We start from the raw sequence: 16,325 nt of genomic DNA, 5'->3' as shown, positions 1-16,325 counted from the left end.
CATGCATATCTATGGTACGATAAGGTTAAGATTAATAAGGTCTTTAAGAACCATATTGTCAGGAAAGCAGTTTTTAAAGTCTGGACAAAATACAAAGACTTATTGGAAAATAAAACTCCGAGGTGGCTTTCACCTCTGGAAGCTAAGGCCCGAAAAAGACTCAATATGGAGGCCAACTGGCCAAAATATTGGGAAATATTAGAAAAAGATGGAGACAATTGGAAATTGCAGAGTTTGGAGAAAATGAAGGATAAAGTGCGAGACTGGTTACATTACGCTCAGATTAAAGAAGTTTTTAAAAATGACAAAAAGCTAGGGTTCCAGGTGGAGAAATCGAAGTTGGAAACAGAATTGTTAGAGCCAAAAACTAAGGTTTTATCAAGAATGTATAACTTGCTGCTGAAATGGAATACACAAGACGAAATGGTTAAATCGGTTATGATAAAGTGGGCTCAGGATATTGGGCATAATATTATGTTTGAGGACTGGGAAAGGTTGTGGACCACTGGGCTGAACTTCACTGCATGCAATGCTTTGAAGGAAAATGTAATGAAAATGATATATAGATGGTACATGACCCCAGTTAAACTTGCCAAAATATACCATTTGTCTGATAATAAATGTTGGAAATGTAAAGAACATGAAGGAACATTCTTTCACCTCTGGTGGACTTGCCCTAGAGTGAAGGCCTTCTGGGAAATGATTTATAATGAGTTGAAAAAGGTATTTAAGTATACCTTTACTAAGAAACCAGAGGCCTTCCTTCTGGGCATTGTCGGCCAGAAGGTGTTAAAGAAGGACCGAACATTTTTTATGTATGCAACAACGGCAGCAAGGATACTCATTGCCAAGAGCTGGAAAACTCAAGATCTACCCACACTGGAAGAATGGCAGATGCAGCTGATGGACTATGTGCAACTGGCCGAGATGACTGGCAGAGTCCGAGACCTGGGAGAAGAGAGGGTTGAAGAAGACTGGAAGAAATTCAAGATTTATCTACAAAAGTATTGTAATTTGGTTGAATGCTAAGAAGGATGCTAGATCATAAATAATTGCCTACCACTGAATTAGATTGAACTTGACGATAAGTGAGATTGAGGGAAACATAAACTTGTGGAGAATAGATTAAATTAACTGAATAAAATTTAAGAATATAAACAAGATGATAAATTGCTGGAAAAAATTTACAACGATGTAAGTGGAAGTGGGAGATGCGAGGGAGTCCAAAGAAGTTCTGAAAAATGTGTTATGATCCATGTTATATTGTTTATTATTTTTGCATTTTGTATTTTAAAAAATCTCAATAAATATTTATAAAAAAAAAAAATCTTATTTTTGTTGAGCTTCAACACAATGAAATGGAATGGAAATTAAAAAATGAAATGGAAAAATACATACAGGCATACATCATTTTATTTGTAGGCAGCCTTTTCATAGTTAAAACCATGCTCAAGGTGGCTTACAACATGAAAAAGAACATAATTACAAAAATATCAAAGGTAGTCATAAACAATGAATGAATCACAGCAAAAAGTACACAACCAAATCAAACAATTTCCACATAAATCATAAGATCTAAAAATAAAGATACAAAAAATTAATATCAATAACAGCAACAACCCCCCTAGCAAAAAAAATATTCCCTAAACAATACCCCAACTCCAAAATGTCGTAACTGCTCATAATTGTGCTTTTTGAAGCTGTTTTATCTACTCATCCAGCATAAACACTTTTTTGAATAGCTGCATATAGAAATAATGACTAATTCATATAACATGGAAACAAATATATTAATTTTTTTCCCCAACCCCCCCCCCAAAAAAAACCTTCAAAAGTTGTTATATTTAGGTGATGCACAATCTACTGATTTGGTAAAAATATTTTGTTGTTGTTGTTTTGCTTTCCAGTGTGTTCTGAAGTGTCTTTGCATTAAGAACAAAAAGTAAACTCAATCTGTGTCAAGGTAGGGGATTTTCTTAAAGCTATCGTGTTGGTAAACTGATTGCACTATGATTTGAAAGTGTTAGTTTGCAAAGTTCTCTTCAAGTTATTACACATGTTAAAAAGCACATTGCACAGGATGGGTTTAAGTCATAACAAAAGCCAAATATTTCAAAAAGATGTATGGATGCTTGCTCAAAATCAGTATGACTTTTCCTGATATAAGAAATTCTCAGAAATATAAAACCGCAATATGTGCATGGTACTTTGCCATTTGATTTTCATTTCAATACAAAGACACAACAATCATGCACATTACTTTAAACATCCAAACTGAGTCCCTGGATATGATAAAGATCCATCTGTGCTTACAAAACAGTGCCCAGTTGTAAAATATGTTTGTAGAAAATGGATCAAACCAGGCCATTAAAACATAATGCCAAATCATCAACTGGCGTTACGAGAACAAAATTTGGGGTCGCACTTTAGCTTTCAAGGAAAAAACAAACAAATCATCTGTTTCCAGGCTAGATGGAAAAGAAGATAAAGGGCAGGGGAGAGAGCACAGTAACTGGAAGCTTCAGAGCAGAGTATAATTTTTGCATATTTTCTGCCCAGATGAAAATGACTTGGAAGTGAGTTTGAAGATCCTAGTTTAAACATTTTTACTGTTTCAGGCCAGTGTCCTGCAAAACACAGATTTGCAGGAAAATACCCTTAATGAAAAGACAAGGAGAAAGTGAAAAAAGTTTGCGTTTCCACAGGGAGGTTTCGTGTTTACTTTGACAATATTTCTACACAGATCTGTAATTATTGCATGTATCAAGAAAAAGGCAAACACGTATGCATGTTTAGTGACAATTAAATGTGTTCGATGGGATTTATGTAAGTGTGCATAGGCTGCAGCCTTAAGGATTTCAAATGACAGAAATTGTTGTATAATGAAAGAACAGGACTGGAAATCAGGAATAGAATATAGGAACAATAAAGTGGGTTTGTCATCTGCTTCAATTTTGCACTCGTCAGTGAGGCATTTGTGTAAATTCCAACAAGAGCCTTAGGAACAGGGTGAGGTGTGCATCATCAGAACATGCCAGCAACCAGAGTCAGGTGTGTGGACCTAGGCTTGATACCTTACACTTCTTTTTAAAAAATGGATCTCAGGCAGCTGGAAAACCCTCTATCTGAATCTTTAGAGAGCAGCTTCTAATCAGAGTGGGAAACGCTGATTAACTGGATGGTCCAAAAGTGTGACTCCGTGTATGGCAGCTTCACACATCTGAGGCAGTATACACACCGTAGATTTAAAGCACACCGGCCCTCCCCATAGACTACAGTGGTACCTCAGGTTACAAACGCTTTGGGTTACAAACACTTCAGGTTGCAGACTCTGCTAACCCGGAAGTAGTACCTAGGGTTAAGAACTTTACCTCAGGATGAGAACAGAAATCATGCGCCAGCGGCACGGCAGCAGCAGGAGGTCCCATTAGCTAAAGTGGTACCTCAGGTTAAGAACAGTTTCAGGTTAAGAATGGACCTCCGGAATGAATTAAGTTCATAACCAGAGGTACCACTGTACTGGGAACTGTAGTTTATTAAATGTGCAGGGGGTGGGGTGAAAATGTGCTTTAAGAGTAGGGTGTGTATGCAGCCTGTGTGTATTCACTGCACCTATCATTTATAGCAATGAGACTGCCAAAACTCCACACAATATGTCCATCCTACCAAAAGATACAAATTCAGGTCAGAACAAGACTCCATAGGTGCTCCACAGGTACCACTGCTAAGGACCTTGTGTTAGTTAACCTGTTTGTGCTCTATGTAATAGAGAAAGCCAATATCCAACATTCTCGTAGAGTTTCTCTCTCTGTTATTGATGATAGGAACCTCACAGAAGATACCCTAAACTTAAACTGCCTTTTGTCTAGGCATTCAGAGACTTACCTAAATTCATCATAATCAATAGTGGTGGTGTGTTGAGGATCAGCAGCTGCAAAAATCTGCTTAATCTCTCTTGCTCGAGGTTCTCCTATCGCCTTCAGTTTGTCCAAAATTACGCAGATATTGGCCATAGGAAACTGTAAAGAAAGGGTCCAGGTGAGACTAACAGAACATATATTTAATACATACAAAGTACTAATGCACAGCAGCTTGAAAACTACAGTAGCTAGTTATTCATATCCTTTATGACAAAGACATGCATTAGTTGCATTATATTTGCATTATTTTTAAAACACCAGCAATGAATCCCTAAGTAGCTTTTATAAAAAGTTTTCAAAGTGATGCCAAGTTCAACCTGAGAAAATCAGTGCCAGTCAAAGACATTGTGCTGCATAAGATGTGGCACTCCCTCCACATACAGAAGCCAATTGGACTTGTTGCAGAATCTTACTTCAGCACCGGAAATAGAACAGCATTCACCATTTGGGGACCTTGCACAACAAATCAGAATGAATGTTCAATAAATAGTGGTTGGCATCTAATCTCCCTGCAAACTTTGCTCAAGCACATCAGGATGAACATTCAGTAATAGGTTGTCTGTAAGTGACCCTAATGCAACTTTATTGGAACATGGCTATTTCATTAGCATATGTTACGTAGTTACCCATAACATACAACTTTTTAAAAACAGTGCCCCTATGCTGTACTATCCTTTTTCAGGATCCTAATTTTATCCCTATTTGGTTGTTCCTTCTCCCAAGGGCTCTTGCACAACTCCTTTGTGGAGAAGGAACCATAACAACTATCAGATGTTCTTATGAATTTTGTTTGGTTAGCTTCGACTCCTTTATCTTTTGCACGGGAAAATTAACTGGTACAGTGCAGACTGTATCAGCAGTTCTCTTTTTTTGCTTTTGCTGATTTATTCTTCCAGGAACAAAGGCAGGATTAGGACATTATGAAAGTCAATCTGCGAGCCTGAATCATCGGGCACAAAGTGCACTCCATGACATTTACCAAAGACATTATTTGGTATGTATCTCGCAGAGAACAGGTTGAGAACATGGACCCGTTTTTCTCACCGGGTCATTTTCAAATGAGACAACGGTGGCTCTGTGTTGATCTTGGGGGTGAATAAACAGTGGTTTTCAGAGCCACCATTATTTAAGCAAGATAATAAAACTCCATATGCTTTAAAGGCCAAATAAGGATTGGAAAGCACAGCTTGCCTCATTTGCATGTTTCTCCATGTAGTTGAAAGCATACTCATCAGCATCCACCAAAAGAAAGACGTGTCCATGGAAACACACTTTAGCTCCGACATACAGATCCTTTGCTGTGTAGTACTCAGACAGTTCAGCCTTATATAGCTCTTGCCCAGGCTTCTTAACACGACCTCTTTCCAGGAATTTCCCACCAACTATCCCTGTAACAAGAGAACAATAAATAACAAGTTGTATATTTCAGAAAGAAACCAAAGAAACTACACCCTCAAATTTCCTATCAGCCAGCTGGCCATACCACAATATTTATTTCCACCTTTAAATGCAGATTCCTTGATATGGCCATTTCAGTGTCTGACAAAGGAGTTCACCCACAACAGCTAAGTGCGTCCTTCATGAAGTTTCTCCTGTGGGCTGGGAATGGTGTGGGATGTGGTGCAGGAGCCTGCCAGGGAGGAATACGAACGTGACCCACTGATTTCAATGGGTTGGATTCCACATTATGTTAACTTAAGGAATTCCTGGAAGTAGGGGAATGGGAAACTTTCCTTCCATCAATTTCTTTAAGTTATCTTATCACCCAAGCCTAGGGTGATTCCTATCAGTCTCCCACACCCCGTCACACATTGTTCAGGAGTGTCTCCAGCCCTCAGGAAAGGTTTTTCAAGGGGCTCCCGTGACTGAAAGGAGATGGGAAACTTTCCTAAATTAGTTTATCCTAGAATCCAAGTCATTGAAATCAATGGGGAAAGTTAGTTATCCCTGACCTTTGGGCCATGCAACCTGGGCCGATGAAAGCTCAGTTGAATAACATGTGGAGGTACCACCTGGTCAACCCCAGATTTACTAAGTACTTTTATTTTCTGCCATTTTCCATTGTGGAATGGAAGTCTTTATGCTCTCAGGGAGTCCACTATCGTGTCACCGACCCAACCAGAGACCCTCTTAGCTTCAACTAAGTGGCTGCTGTAGCATGTGCCCTCAGATCATGCCCTTGGACATATAATACTTTGGGCTGAACAAGCAGTACATGAACTCTGGTATGCCTGTGGTTCATTTCCTGCTTATATCTGCACTCCCAAACCAAAAGCCCCAAAGCATGCATTAGGCATCATAAAATGTTTCATATGTATTATTTGGTGATATAAGTGTCATAAAAAGGGATGGGCAATGCAATGAAATTCCATTTAGAGTCCAAATTGTAAGTAAATGCAGAACCTGTAATGCTTTATTCAACCTGAGTTTGGTTCAGAAATCTTTCTTTCACAATAAAACTGAAAGGTGAAAAATCCATTAAAGTAAAATTCAGGATCTGACTTAAGCCTGTAAAAGCATGAAAATTTAAGAGTCAAGAATAGAAGCCAGGTCACAACAGCTTCCTCCCATCTAGTTACTGATGCATATAAGACCATCAGTTTGAGCAGACAGCTGCATTATCTAGTCAACAAAAGCTTTTAATGCCATTATTGGTTCTGGGTTTCTTCACTTAGAGACATTTACTTTCTAACAACTATAAAATAATTTTTGCAAGGAAAAAATATATGGAAAAATAAAACCAATTATTCAGAAGGTACTGACAAAGACAGCAAAGCCCAAACTTCCCTCTCTCTCTCTCTCTCTCTCCCCCCCCCCCCCTCTCTCTCTCTCTCTTTCTCTTCCACTAGTGTAAGGATCTGGGAGGTTGGAGAAGGTGCGGTATTTTGCTTTCAGAAATACAGCACAACACAAAGTATACCATCTTGTTTACCCGAGCACAAACAGCACCTAGGAAAGAGTTTCTATCACTTCCTCTTGTTGCAATTCCCCAGAATGATGGAGTATACCAGACCCAGCCTTCTTGTATGAATTTTGATGGTGATGATAAACAAGTCTGTCCCCATTCCTATCGCCACTAGCTGAAGAAAGAATGGCTACTAGTCTTATCAGCTGTTATCACAGATGGGGAATTTGTGGCCTTCCATATGTTGGTCTTAGTCTGAACTCCCGTCATCCCCAACCAATGGCCATGCTGCCTGGGGCTGATGGGAGTTGGAGTCCAATAACAGCTGGAGGGGCACTGGCTCCTAATCCCTGTGCTATCCGATGGCAGTAAATGTCTCTGAACACCAATTGCTGGGAATCACAAGTTGGGGGGAGGAGTGTTGTGTTCAGGTCCCACTTTCAGGCTTCCCAAAAGGATTTGGTCAGCCAAGCACAAGAGTCTAAAAAAAGAGCCAGAAGCCAGCTCACAGGATTGCCATTTTCATTTCCAATGGAGCCTTCACCCTATTCTTCACACACCAGCAAACTACCCAACTTATTGTCAAGTCTCCCAACCCGTTGGCAGTACCCCCATCTCAAAAGATATGCACAACTGCCTCTGAGGCAACAGGAGCCACAAAGTGCACCAGATAATTATCATAAACACAGGGAGAGAAAAGGGTATAATCCCTTTCCATCACCCCGGCCCCACCCACCAACAATGAACCTTCATTCAAATCCAACAGATTCTACCACCTGCGATCCATTTAGGCCTGGGAACTGCAGTTGCATTGCGTAATCTCCTTAAAAGCTAAACTGCATTAAATTCTCAGACCACCAATACATTACTGAAGCATCAGAAAAGTGCACCTAAATTTGCTTTTCCCCGCCCCCCATACAGCATGCTGCATATTAAATGCCCATTCTAAATCAAGTACTCTTTTGCTACCGTGGAAAATGGTGGATTTCAGTTTAAATATCTCTATCCAGTTACGCAGTTTATGGCCAGAGACAGCAGGAGCTTTTATTGGTGATTAACACCTGAATAAGAACAAATTGGGGTGTGTGTGATCTAATTGGAGGAGGTGGCTACCACAATTACAAAGCACCCAGATACTAACCAGAGGACATGCAGCCTCTGAGGTTGTGATTTTACACAGCCTTGTATTTAAGGATTTGCCTGCTAGCCATAGGATATCTCCTCATCATAGAAACACCCTCCTTTCTTCCTCTGCTAGCCCCCAACAGACTAGCAAAACATTATTCTGCAGGGCAGGGACTTTTGTAGGCTTGTAGACAAGACTGAGTAGTAACCTATGTGTCCGGAGCATAGAAACATGCTACAACAATTTGGGTTTTTAGAAATAAGCATATGTTTAAAGCTTCCTGCACATTCAAGTCTTCACGCTCAAAGGAGTTTGGCCACTGCATCTCTGCATGATCCATTGTTATGATGGCACTAGTTCGTTCCAATCCAGCTCTGCTAGGGGTAAGTAATCCTGGGATGGTGCTACCATTTCTAATGCAACAGGTCTGTCTGCCTTCAAATGAATGTGTGTGCCTTGTGTGTCCTTGCACGAGTTATTTATTGCATTTATTTCCGCCCAACTGACAAAGGTTGTGATCCTTTAAAATAAATAAATAACTAAGGCCCTCTGCCCTTTTCACTAGAATTACCTAGAACTGAATCTGCCTCTCACCTGTATTTCGTTGGGGAGGCTCAAACACTTGAATGGTGTCATCACTCAGATAATAAGAAACAATGAACTTCCGGTCTTTGTCAATGGGATCAGTAGTAATAAATTGTGCAAGAAATCGCAGTAAATTACTTTCGAGGCCTTGCCTGTAATAGCAGAAGAGGTACAAAGTCAAGATTTGTCTCCTTTCCCTTTACATGGAGAAGTCCTGCCATTTGTTTAGTAAAACGAATAAAAAGTTAACAGTCTTTGGTCAACTTTTACATCAGTTTGAACCACTGAGAAGATTGCCATTACCCATGCCCAGGTTTTGCCTTTAATGAGTTTGTTTTTGTGTTTCCAAACACATTTTTGTTTGGGGGAGTGGGGCGGAATAACCAACCTAAGCTTAAGCAGTAGCAAAATATCAGAAGCTGTTTACCATTCTAAAAAGTGTTCACTCTGTGAGGTAGCTGATTAAAAAAGCAGCATACAATTTTACAAACTAAAACAATAAATTGTAAATGGCACTCCAATAACAATGTACTCTATACCACACCAGACAAGAAGCACATGATTTTATGGATCTGGAGTTACTTGGCAGGACACGACCACACACTACCCCCCGCCCCTGCTCAGGTGAGCTACCAATAAAGGAGACCATACAGTTGAATGGGATTAAATCAAGCCACAACCTTATTGCCTACAGATGAAATGGTTTGGCACAGGCACTGGGTAAGCATTTATTTCCGGGCTGCCTACTGGAAATGACATCAGGGCCAACCCAGCAGCAGGGATTCCTATGACTTACATCTAATAGGGGGATCCCCGCTTCTAAGAGTGCTGAGGCCCAAGCCCCCCATCTGAGCAAATGGTCAGAAGCAACTCCATCACGGATCCCTTTAACGGGATACCCTATTTCTGGAGGGGAAGGCGAGGTACAACCCCCCCCCCCCAACCAAGGCTAAAAATCCCCCGGGTCTTACGCTGAGCTTGAGCCAACTAAGCCCGGCAATTGTGATCCCACAAAGAAGAGCTGGGCATCAGGGGCTGGTGTGAGCTATTTTAAATCCCTCAGGAGTGGGCCTGAGGGAAGCCTGATTGTTCCCGAGAGCCTGCCCCCTGAGAGCCCAGCCCTCCACACCACTGGCCAATTTGGCAGGCTGACGCAGAGCAGGATTTCAAGCCAGCAGTGGGAGCTGAACCTGTGCAGGGATCAGACCCTGACACCCAGCCCTGCATCGTCAGCAAGAGGGGAGGCACTGGCTGTCCCACAAAGCTGCCGCACCACCAAAAAGGGGGTAAGCGGACATGTCTGGGCTCTCCCTCCATCATTCTGCTAATAAAAACTCCCAAGCAAACCACAGTAACACAGAAGCACTGATTCCAAAAAAAAGTTTAACAAAACCCAGAATCCCTTACAAAACTGATAAAGCATCACTAGGCAGCACAGCATGTGATTAGACAGTGGAAACAGGAAAAGTAATTGGGAAAACAAAGGAAGGAGAGAACAGCATCCCTCCCCCGTTACATACTGGACACTAGTGTGTCACTATTGTGGTTCTTGTTATCTCTTTTAGAGCTAAGCCTTTGAGATTAATGAAAACAGGCATGTATGGTAGGAACACGGACTCTAAATTCTGAAAATCTATTATCTGTTTGATTCATAAGAATTATGAATATTACAAAGCCCTTTTGTAAAATCGGTTGACATAAAAACGTTTAATGGTAATTTCCCTCCCCCTCTCACTTTCCATTTCAGGAATCGAGGGGAGGGGTAGGTTCCAAATATTGCCTTTGCTCAGGTACCTGTCTTTTTCCATGAATTTCTTGAAGTCTTTTTGGGGTGGTTTGGGAAGCAAGCCCGTGCAGGAGCAAAGGGAGTCCTCTTCAGAGCCAAATCCATGATACGGTGGGAACTTTCTTTCTACTTTCGGAGGAGGTGGCGCTTTGTACGGAATTGGAGTAAAGTCCTCTGTAACACAGAATTGGCAACTGACATTTTACTGTTCAGTTCCTGAATATGTTAAGAATGGCACTGCATTTCAAGATATGAGTTCTCAATCTAAGGAAACAAAATTGCTCTCCCCTTTTGGCAGATATATTACTGAAGAATAACGTGTGCATTTTAGAAAAGCAAATGTTTCTCCTAAACAGGAAAGCCCAATTTTGAAAATATTTTTCAAGTTGTTTCCTCTGGGAGCATACTGTGATTGATATTTTTCTCTGCTTTCTGTCAACTTCTCTCTATGGATGGGAAAAACCGAAATGTTTCCGTGAGCCTTGGGAGACTGCCAACAAACAATAGTCCTCCTTATCTTTGCAATGGGCTCAGCCTTTTCAAACCTGTCTTTTCCACTCTGTGTTCTTTTCTTAAATGCTGCCTTAATCCCAGTGAATTGATCTGCACTCATCTCATAAACATAATTTACTCGTTGACATCATTACCATAGTCAACAATGTGTAACTTGCATGGGAGCACCCAACCTTTTACATAGTGACTGCCGGGTTAAATAAAACTATTTGGGGGTTAAGCCAATTCATTTCCATTGAGTTCACTTGGTTTATATCAGTACATTTTTGCTGTTTAAAAATAATAATCATGGACAGACATCCACACATGGCGGTTGAAAAAAAACAAACAACCAGATCTGAGAAGGATGCGTGTGCAGAATTAGAAAGTAATGGTGGGCATGTGTCCTTTGAGAAGAAAGAAATGTAGCGTTTTCCAATGTATGGGTAGCCTGGTGCATCTGGGTTTCAGGGCTTGCATAACAAATACGACTCTGATTACAATCTCTCTTGCATACCAACAGTGCCATCTAGTGCAACGCTAGCAGATGCACTAAAAAGAACTTGCATGTTGAAATGGCGTCCCAAAGGAGGCCAAAAAGTGGATGGGCTGGGGAACAGCTTACTTTCCTCCTACAAGGCAGTTCACAGACTACACTGGCTTCAGTCTGAGATCAACAGGGATATATTGTTCAATGGGCCCTGAATTAAGAGAAGCTGCTTTCCTCCCCCACGAACATTTTTGCCACTTTGCTTGCTTGGGAGGTGGGTAGTGACAAAAGCCTTCCCCCCAAGCAGCCGCAGATTGCCTTTAGCTGAAGGATGCCAGGTAGAAACACCGAGGCAATGTTAGAGACAAGGAGGTATAAATCCTAGGAAAAGTTAACAACCTTTTAATACCACTTATCTGAATTATTTAGGGTGATGCTTAAATCTCCAACTGCATTCAATGATAATTAAAAGGGTTGAACTTTAACTGGATGAATCTGCTGTTTTCATTTTTCAGTCTTAAGTGCAGTATGCCCACACTTCCACATCAGTTTATGCTTTTTATTATTATTAAAGTGCTCCCCAAACTTCATATGCATTTTAGTGCACATTCCTCCTAATACAGAGATGCATAAAATCATGCATAGTGTGGTTACAGAGACAGATTTTCTCCCTCACTTGTAATATTAGAACTCGTGGACAGTGAAACTTAGTGTTGGAAGATTCAGAGCAGACATCAGGAGGTACTTATTTACACTTGTTGGCATCCATCTGTCAAACCACTGGAGTATCACAGCACCCATTGTGTTGTGGCTGCAGAGACCAGTAACTCATAACTGCTGCCTCCCACATTGTTTTTGCTGCTTTGGCAGCACTGAAGTTATCTCTCCGGGGCACAAGCCTGGGCAGAGTGTATGGAGGTCCTGGGCTGCCCAGACGACAATTCCCCCCTTTTGGCCTCGCTGATGTGGTCCAGTATGCCATCTACTTCCTCGCCTAAGTAATCAATGTTGAAACTTATGTCAATCTAATCCTGAAATAATTGCTGGGTTAACTTATATAAATAATTTACCACACATAGATAGGAGCAATCTAGGTAAAAGTAATTTATACTGCATAAGAAAAACTGCATTATATGCAGATTTAAGTATATTTACTCAGAAGTAAGTTTCATTGATTTCAATGAGACTTACATTCAAGGAATTATGTTTAGAACTGTAGTTCCAATCAGCAATATATTCAGAAACTGATTGGGGTGAAGTCAGCAGAGAAATACTTTTTCCCCTCAAACTGTAAAGTTATCCTGACATTTTCTAAAGTAATGAAAATATAACAGCAAATGACAACAGAAATGCCAGTAGATTTAGTGCAATCTGTGATAATTAGGATTTCACAATAGTACAATCAACTTGTTATTTTCTCTAAGCAGTGATGTTTTTAAAAGAATGTGACAGAGAACAGCTTTAAAAAGATTACTTAATATATATCTCTGTGCTGAACACATCTGTCGTCTTTTGGTGAGTGGAGAAATTTTCGTTTTTGAACTCAAGTAATTTCTTGTCAGAGAGATAATGCATGGCACTTTGCCAAAAAAACAAAGCAAAACTTCCAATATATCCATCATATGCAAATATATAAACACTGGCTTTAAAAGATTACTCCAATTTATAGTGCATTAAAAATAGAGTTGTTGGGAAATTATGCCTCGAGGGGAATCCACGCAGCCCCAGGTTTTGTGGGGAAATGTAATAACATCTGCCTAGAGTTCAGTTGTGTTCCAGAGGTTTCCCCTGTCACCTGGAATTCACTAGAATCCTCTAATCATGAGGGTGCATAGGAAGCTGCCTTGCGCTATTTGTAATCTAGCCCACTATTGTCTTCTTTGACTGGCAGAGGACTTTCCCATCGCCTTCTAACTGACCTTTTAACTAGAGATGACAGAGGTTAAACCTGGAACCTTCCGCATGCAAACCAGGTGCTCTAAAACTGGAACCATGGCCCCTTCCCATAACCCCGTGATGGGCTGATAATATAATTGACTATTTACATAGTATCTTTTGTACCCTGACATAATCTGTCCAGAGGTGAGCACAGTGCAGATTCTGCTCTTCCTCCTGTCCCCAATGAGTTATTTATTGCATATATTTATGATCCATCCTTCGCCAAATGGTCCCCCAGGGCAGGAACGTACACATAGCATTAAAGCTAAGTTTTATGTTGTTTCAAAGCTATCGATCGGGGCAGGCCCTATGTATTTGGTGCGGCCGACAGCAAGTGTGAAGGGCACAGATTGTCCTGCCCGAGCATAAGAACTGCTGTCTGCCCACAAAAGGCTTCGTTCAGAACAGAAGTCATAAATACGTAAGCTTGCTCAGATCAGTCACAAATGCCTGGCGTAAACAGATGGTTGAGAGTAGCAATCAGGTTAGAGAAGTGCCAAGGGGGGTGGTAAATGAAAAAGAGGTCATATATGTACAACTGATCTGCAGAGCAAGAAACTCTGGCTGGCGCTTCTGAGACCAAGAAAGCTCTCTTCTTTCCTCCTGTTACTCTGGCTCACACAAACAGAGCCCACATGTGAGCCGTTAACAACTTGGTCACCACAGGAAATAATGTATGAGGTGGCTATGATCCCTAAAACACACAGTCAGTTCAACATAATTAATATTTTTTCCCCTAGCATATTTTGTTGGTCCAAATTCTCTCTGTGTATGTTATTACTCAATACAGTGCCTCAATACAAGGACCTGGTCCAGATTCCAATGAAAGAAATGTAATACCACTGAGTGGAATTCAACTAGGTTTTACACAAAGTAGACCCGCTGAAATTAATGGACATGACCAAGTTAGGTCCATTCATTTCCATATGTCTACTCTGAGTAAAATGTTGTTGAATACCACTCACTGCTTTTAATGGTTCTGGATAGCATCCTTCTGATCTAATCTAGCAGTTGGTATCATCAGTGGTAAGACTAGTAAGGTCTTCTCCATCCGTTTAAATGGTGGACCCATATCTGCATTGTACAAGTGGAGCTGTTTCATTTGCTGAAGCAACTAAGGCAGCCAAAACTGCAGGAATTCCATTATTCCTTCACTGGGCATAATCTACATTTTTGTTTCTTACTAAATATATTGTTTACATAGATTTCAAACCTAAACCTGTCCTAGGAATACAAAACTACTCAAAAATATTTCTACCCAAAAAAAAGACACCCCCCCCCCAAAAAAATAGCCACTCCATGTAAATCCACAGTTCAAAATTAGTACATAAAAGTATCAGTACTGTTACTTACTGACTCCATACTTTGTCCTATAATATTCTTTGGTAAATTCATCACAATCGCAGAGAACTATCTTTCTTCCCCAAACATTGATTACTGACCCTATGCTCAGGTCACAGTCTTTATAAAATTCCTGGTGCACTGCTCCTGTCTAGCAATGGGAAAGAAAAATACAAAAGTCTGTATGAATCTCACATTGAAATGAAAGCTTTTTTTGGAAGTGGAAACTTGGCATAACATAAAAGAGGTGAGTGTAATAAAATGTTTTATTTCACCACCACCACCACCATTACCTTCATTCCAACAAATGCTATAATACAGAAACAGAAACATTGGATTTTGTGGTGTGCATTTTTTTTTTTTTAAAAAAAGGAATCTTGCTTGCTTCACATAGCACATACGTGGAGATCAGAAACAAATGAAGTTGCATTCTGTAAAGTATAATTACAGAAACTAGCTTACCTTACGATTGTCCAGGATGTAACGGCCTTTATTTCCTACTAATCCTCCAAACACATTCAGGACTGTCCGATCTGTGATTGTACCAGGCTGGTACAGTCCAATTGGACCATACTGGGGGCGGGGAAGGGAGAGGAATAGGCTGTTAATATCTGTAACTGTCAGGAAAACATAAGAGAATATCCTGCATTATCTGGTACCTGAGGTTCTACAAAATACAAAGAGGCCACCTAATGCCAGGTCAGGCTACCTGTCCACCTGGCACAGCATTGCCAACTCAAGCAGAGGTCTTTTGCATCACCTGCCAGTGATACTTTCAGCTGGAGATGCAAGAAAGTGAACTTGAAACCTTCTGCCTGCAACACATATACCACTGAGCTACAATCTGCACTCTTATTCCATATCACTATTATCTTACTTATTTCCTTATATTTCTATATATTTCTTATATTTCTATATATTATATTTTTATATATTTATATTATACATTTCTATATTTTCTTATATTTATATTATCTTCTGCTTTCTCTTACAACCTAAGGTGGCATAATGTGGTTTCCCTTTCTAAACCACTGAGCCTCATGGGCTTGCCCATCAGAAGGTCGGCGGTTCAAATCCCCGCAACGGGGTGAGTTCCCATTGCTCTGTCCCAGCTCCTGCCAACCTAGCAGTTCAAAAGCACGCCAGTACAGGTAGATAAATAGGCACCGCTGCAGTGGGAAGGTAAATGGGATTTCCATGCGCTCTGGTTTCCGTCACAGTGTTCCGTTGCGCCAGAAGCGGCTTAGTCATGCTGGCCTGGCCACATGACCCGGAAAAAGTGTCGCGGACAAATGCCGGCTCCCTTGGCCTGAAAAGCGAAATGAGCGCTGCAACCCCAGAATCCAGGGGTCCTTTACCTTTACTTTACCCATCCAGGTACTGAATAGAGGTAAACCTGCTTAAAATAACCAAGGTGGGAGCCTCAAGTGCCTTCAGACCACGCCCTGGCCATGCTGAATAAAATGATATACGTGAGCTTCTGAATCCACTATGGTGTTACCACGGACATCAGAGGCCAAGCATGATAAAGGAAGAGATGGGTGAGATCTGCGGCTGTTGCTATGCAGGCAACAGAACTAACAGGCCATAAAGGATATTTCTGAATTATGAATTAAGCCACTAAGAGTTTTGCACAAAGGCAAAATTCAGTGTCACCGCTTGCATCCCATTCTACATCGTAGAAGAGGCTCCTCCTGCTGTGCCCCCAGGGCTCTGCACCCAGTGCAGCCAAACCAGTCTCA

General features: G+C 40.9%; 1 protein-coding gene across 1 annotated transcript in view; it reads right to left on the bottom strand.

Annotated features, from left to right (window-relative positions):
• The window catches only part of EFHC2 (EF-hand domain containing 2), a 58,007-nt gene that overhangs the window by 11,873 nt on the left and 29,809 nt on the right, over nucleotides 1-16,325 (bottom strand). Inside the window, exons 6-11 of the mRNA XM_079974517.1 lie at nucleotides 15,046-15,156; nucleotides 14,596-14,734; nucleotides 10,331-10,496; nucleotides 8,546-8,688; nucleotides 5,112-5,308; nucleotides 3,886-4,019 (exon numbers count right to left, since the gene is read on the bottom strand). Coding sequence (XP_079830643.1) covers nucleotides 3,886-4,019; nucleotides 5,112-5,308; nucleotides 8,546-8,688; nucleotides 10,331-10,496; nucleotides 14,596-14,734; nucleotides 15,046-15,156 — 890 coding nt within the window. The remainder of the gene's footprint in view (nucleotides 1-3,885; nucleotides 4,020-5,111; nucleotides 5,309-8,545; nucleotides 8,689-10,330; nucleotides 10,497-14,595; nucleotides 14,735-15,045; nucleotides 15,157-16,325) is intronic.

Source organism: Podarcis cretensis, assembly GCF_951804945.1.
Source record: "Podarcis cretensis genome assembly, chromosome: 4".
Lineage (NCBI taxonomy): Eukaryota > Metazoa > Chordata > Lepidosauria > Squamata > Lacertidae > Podarcis > Podarcis cretensis.
Note: the sequence above shows the minus strand (reverse complement) of the source record. Positions and strands in the feature narration are given on the sequence as shown.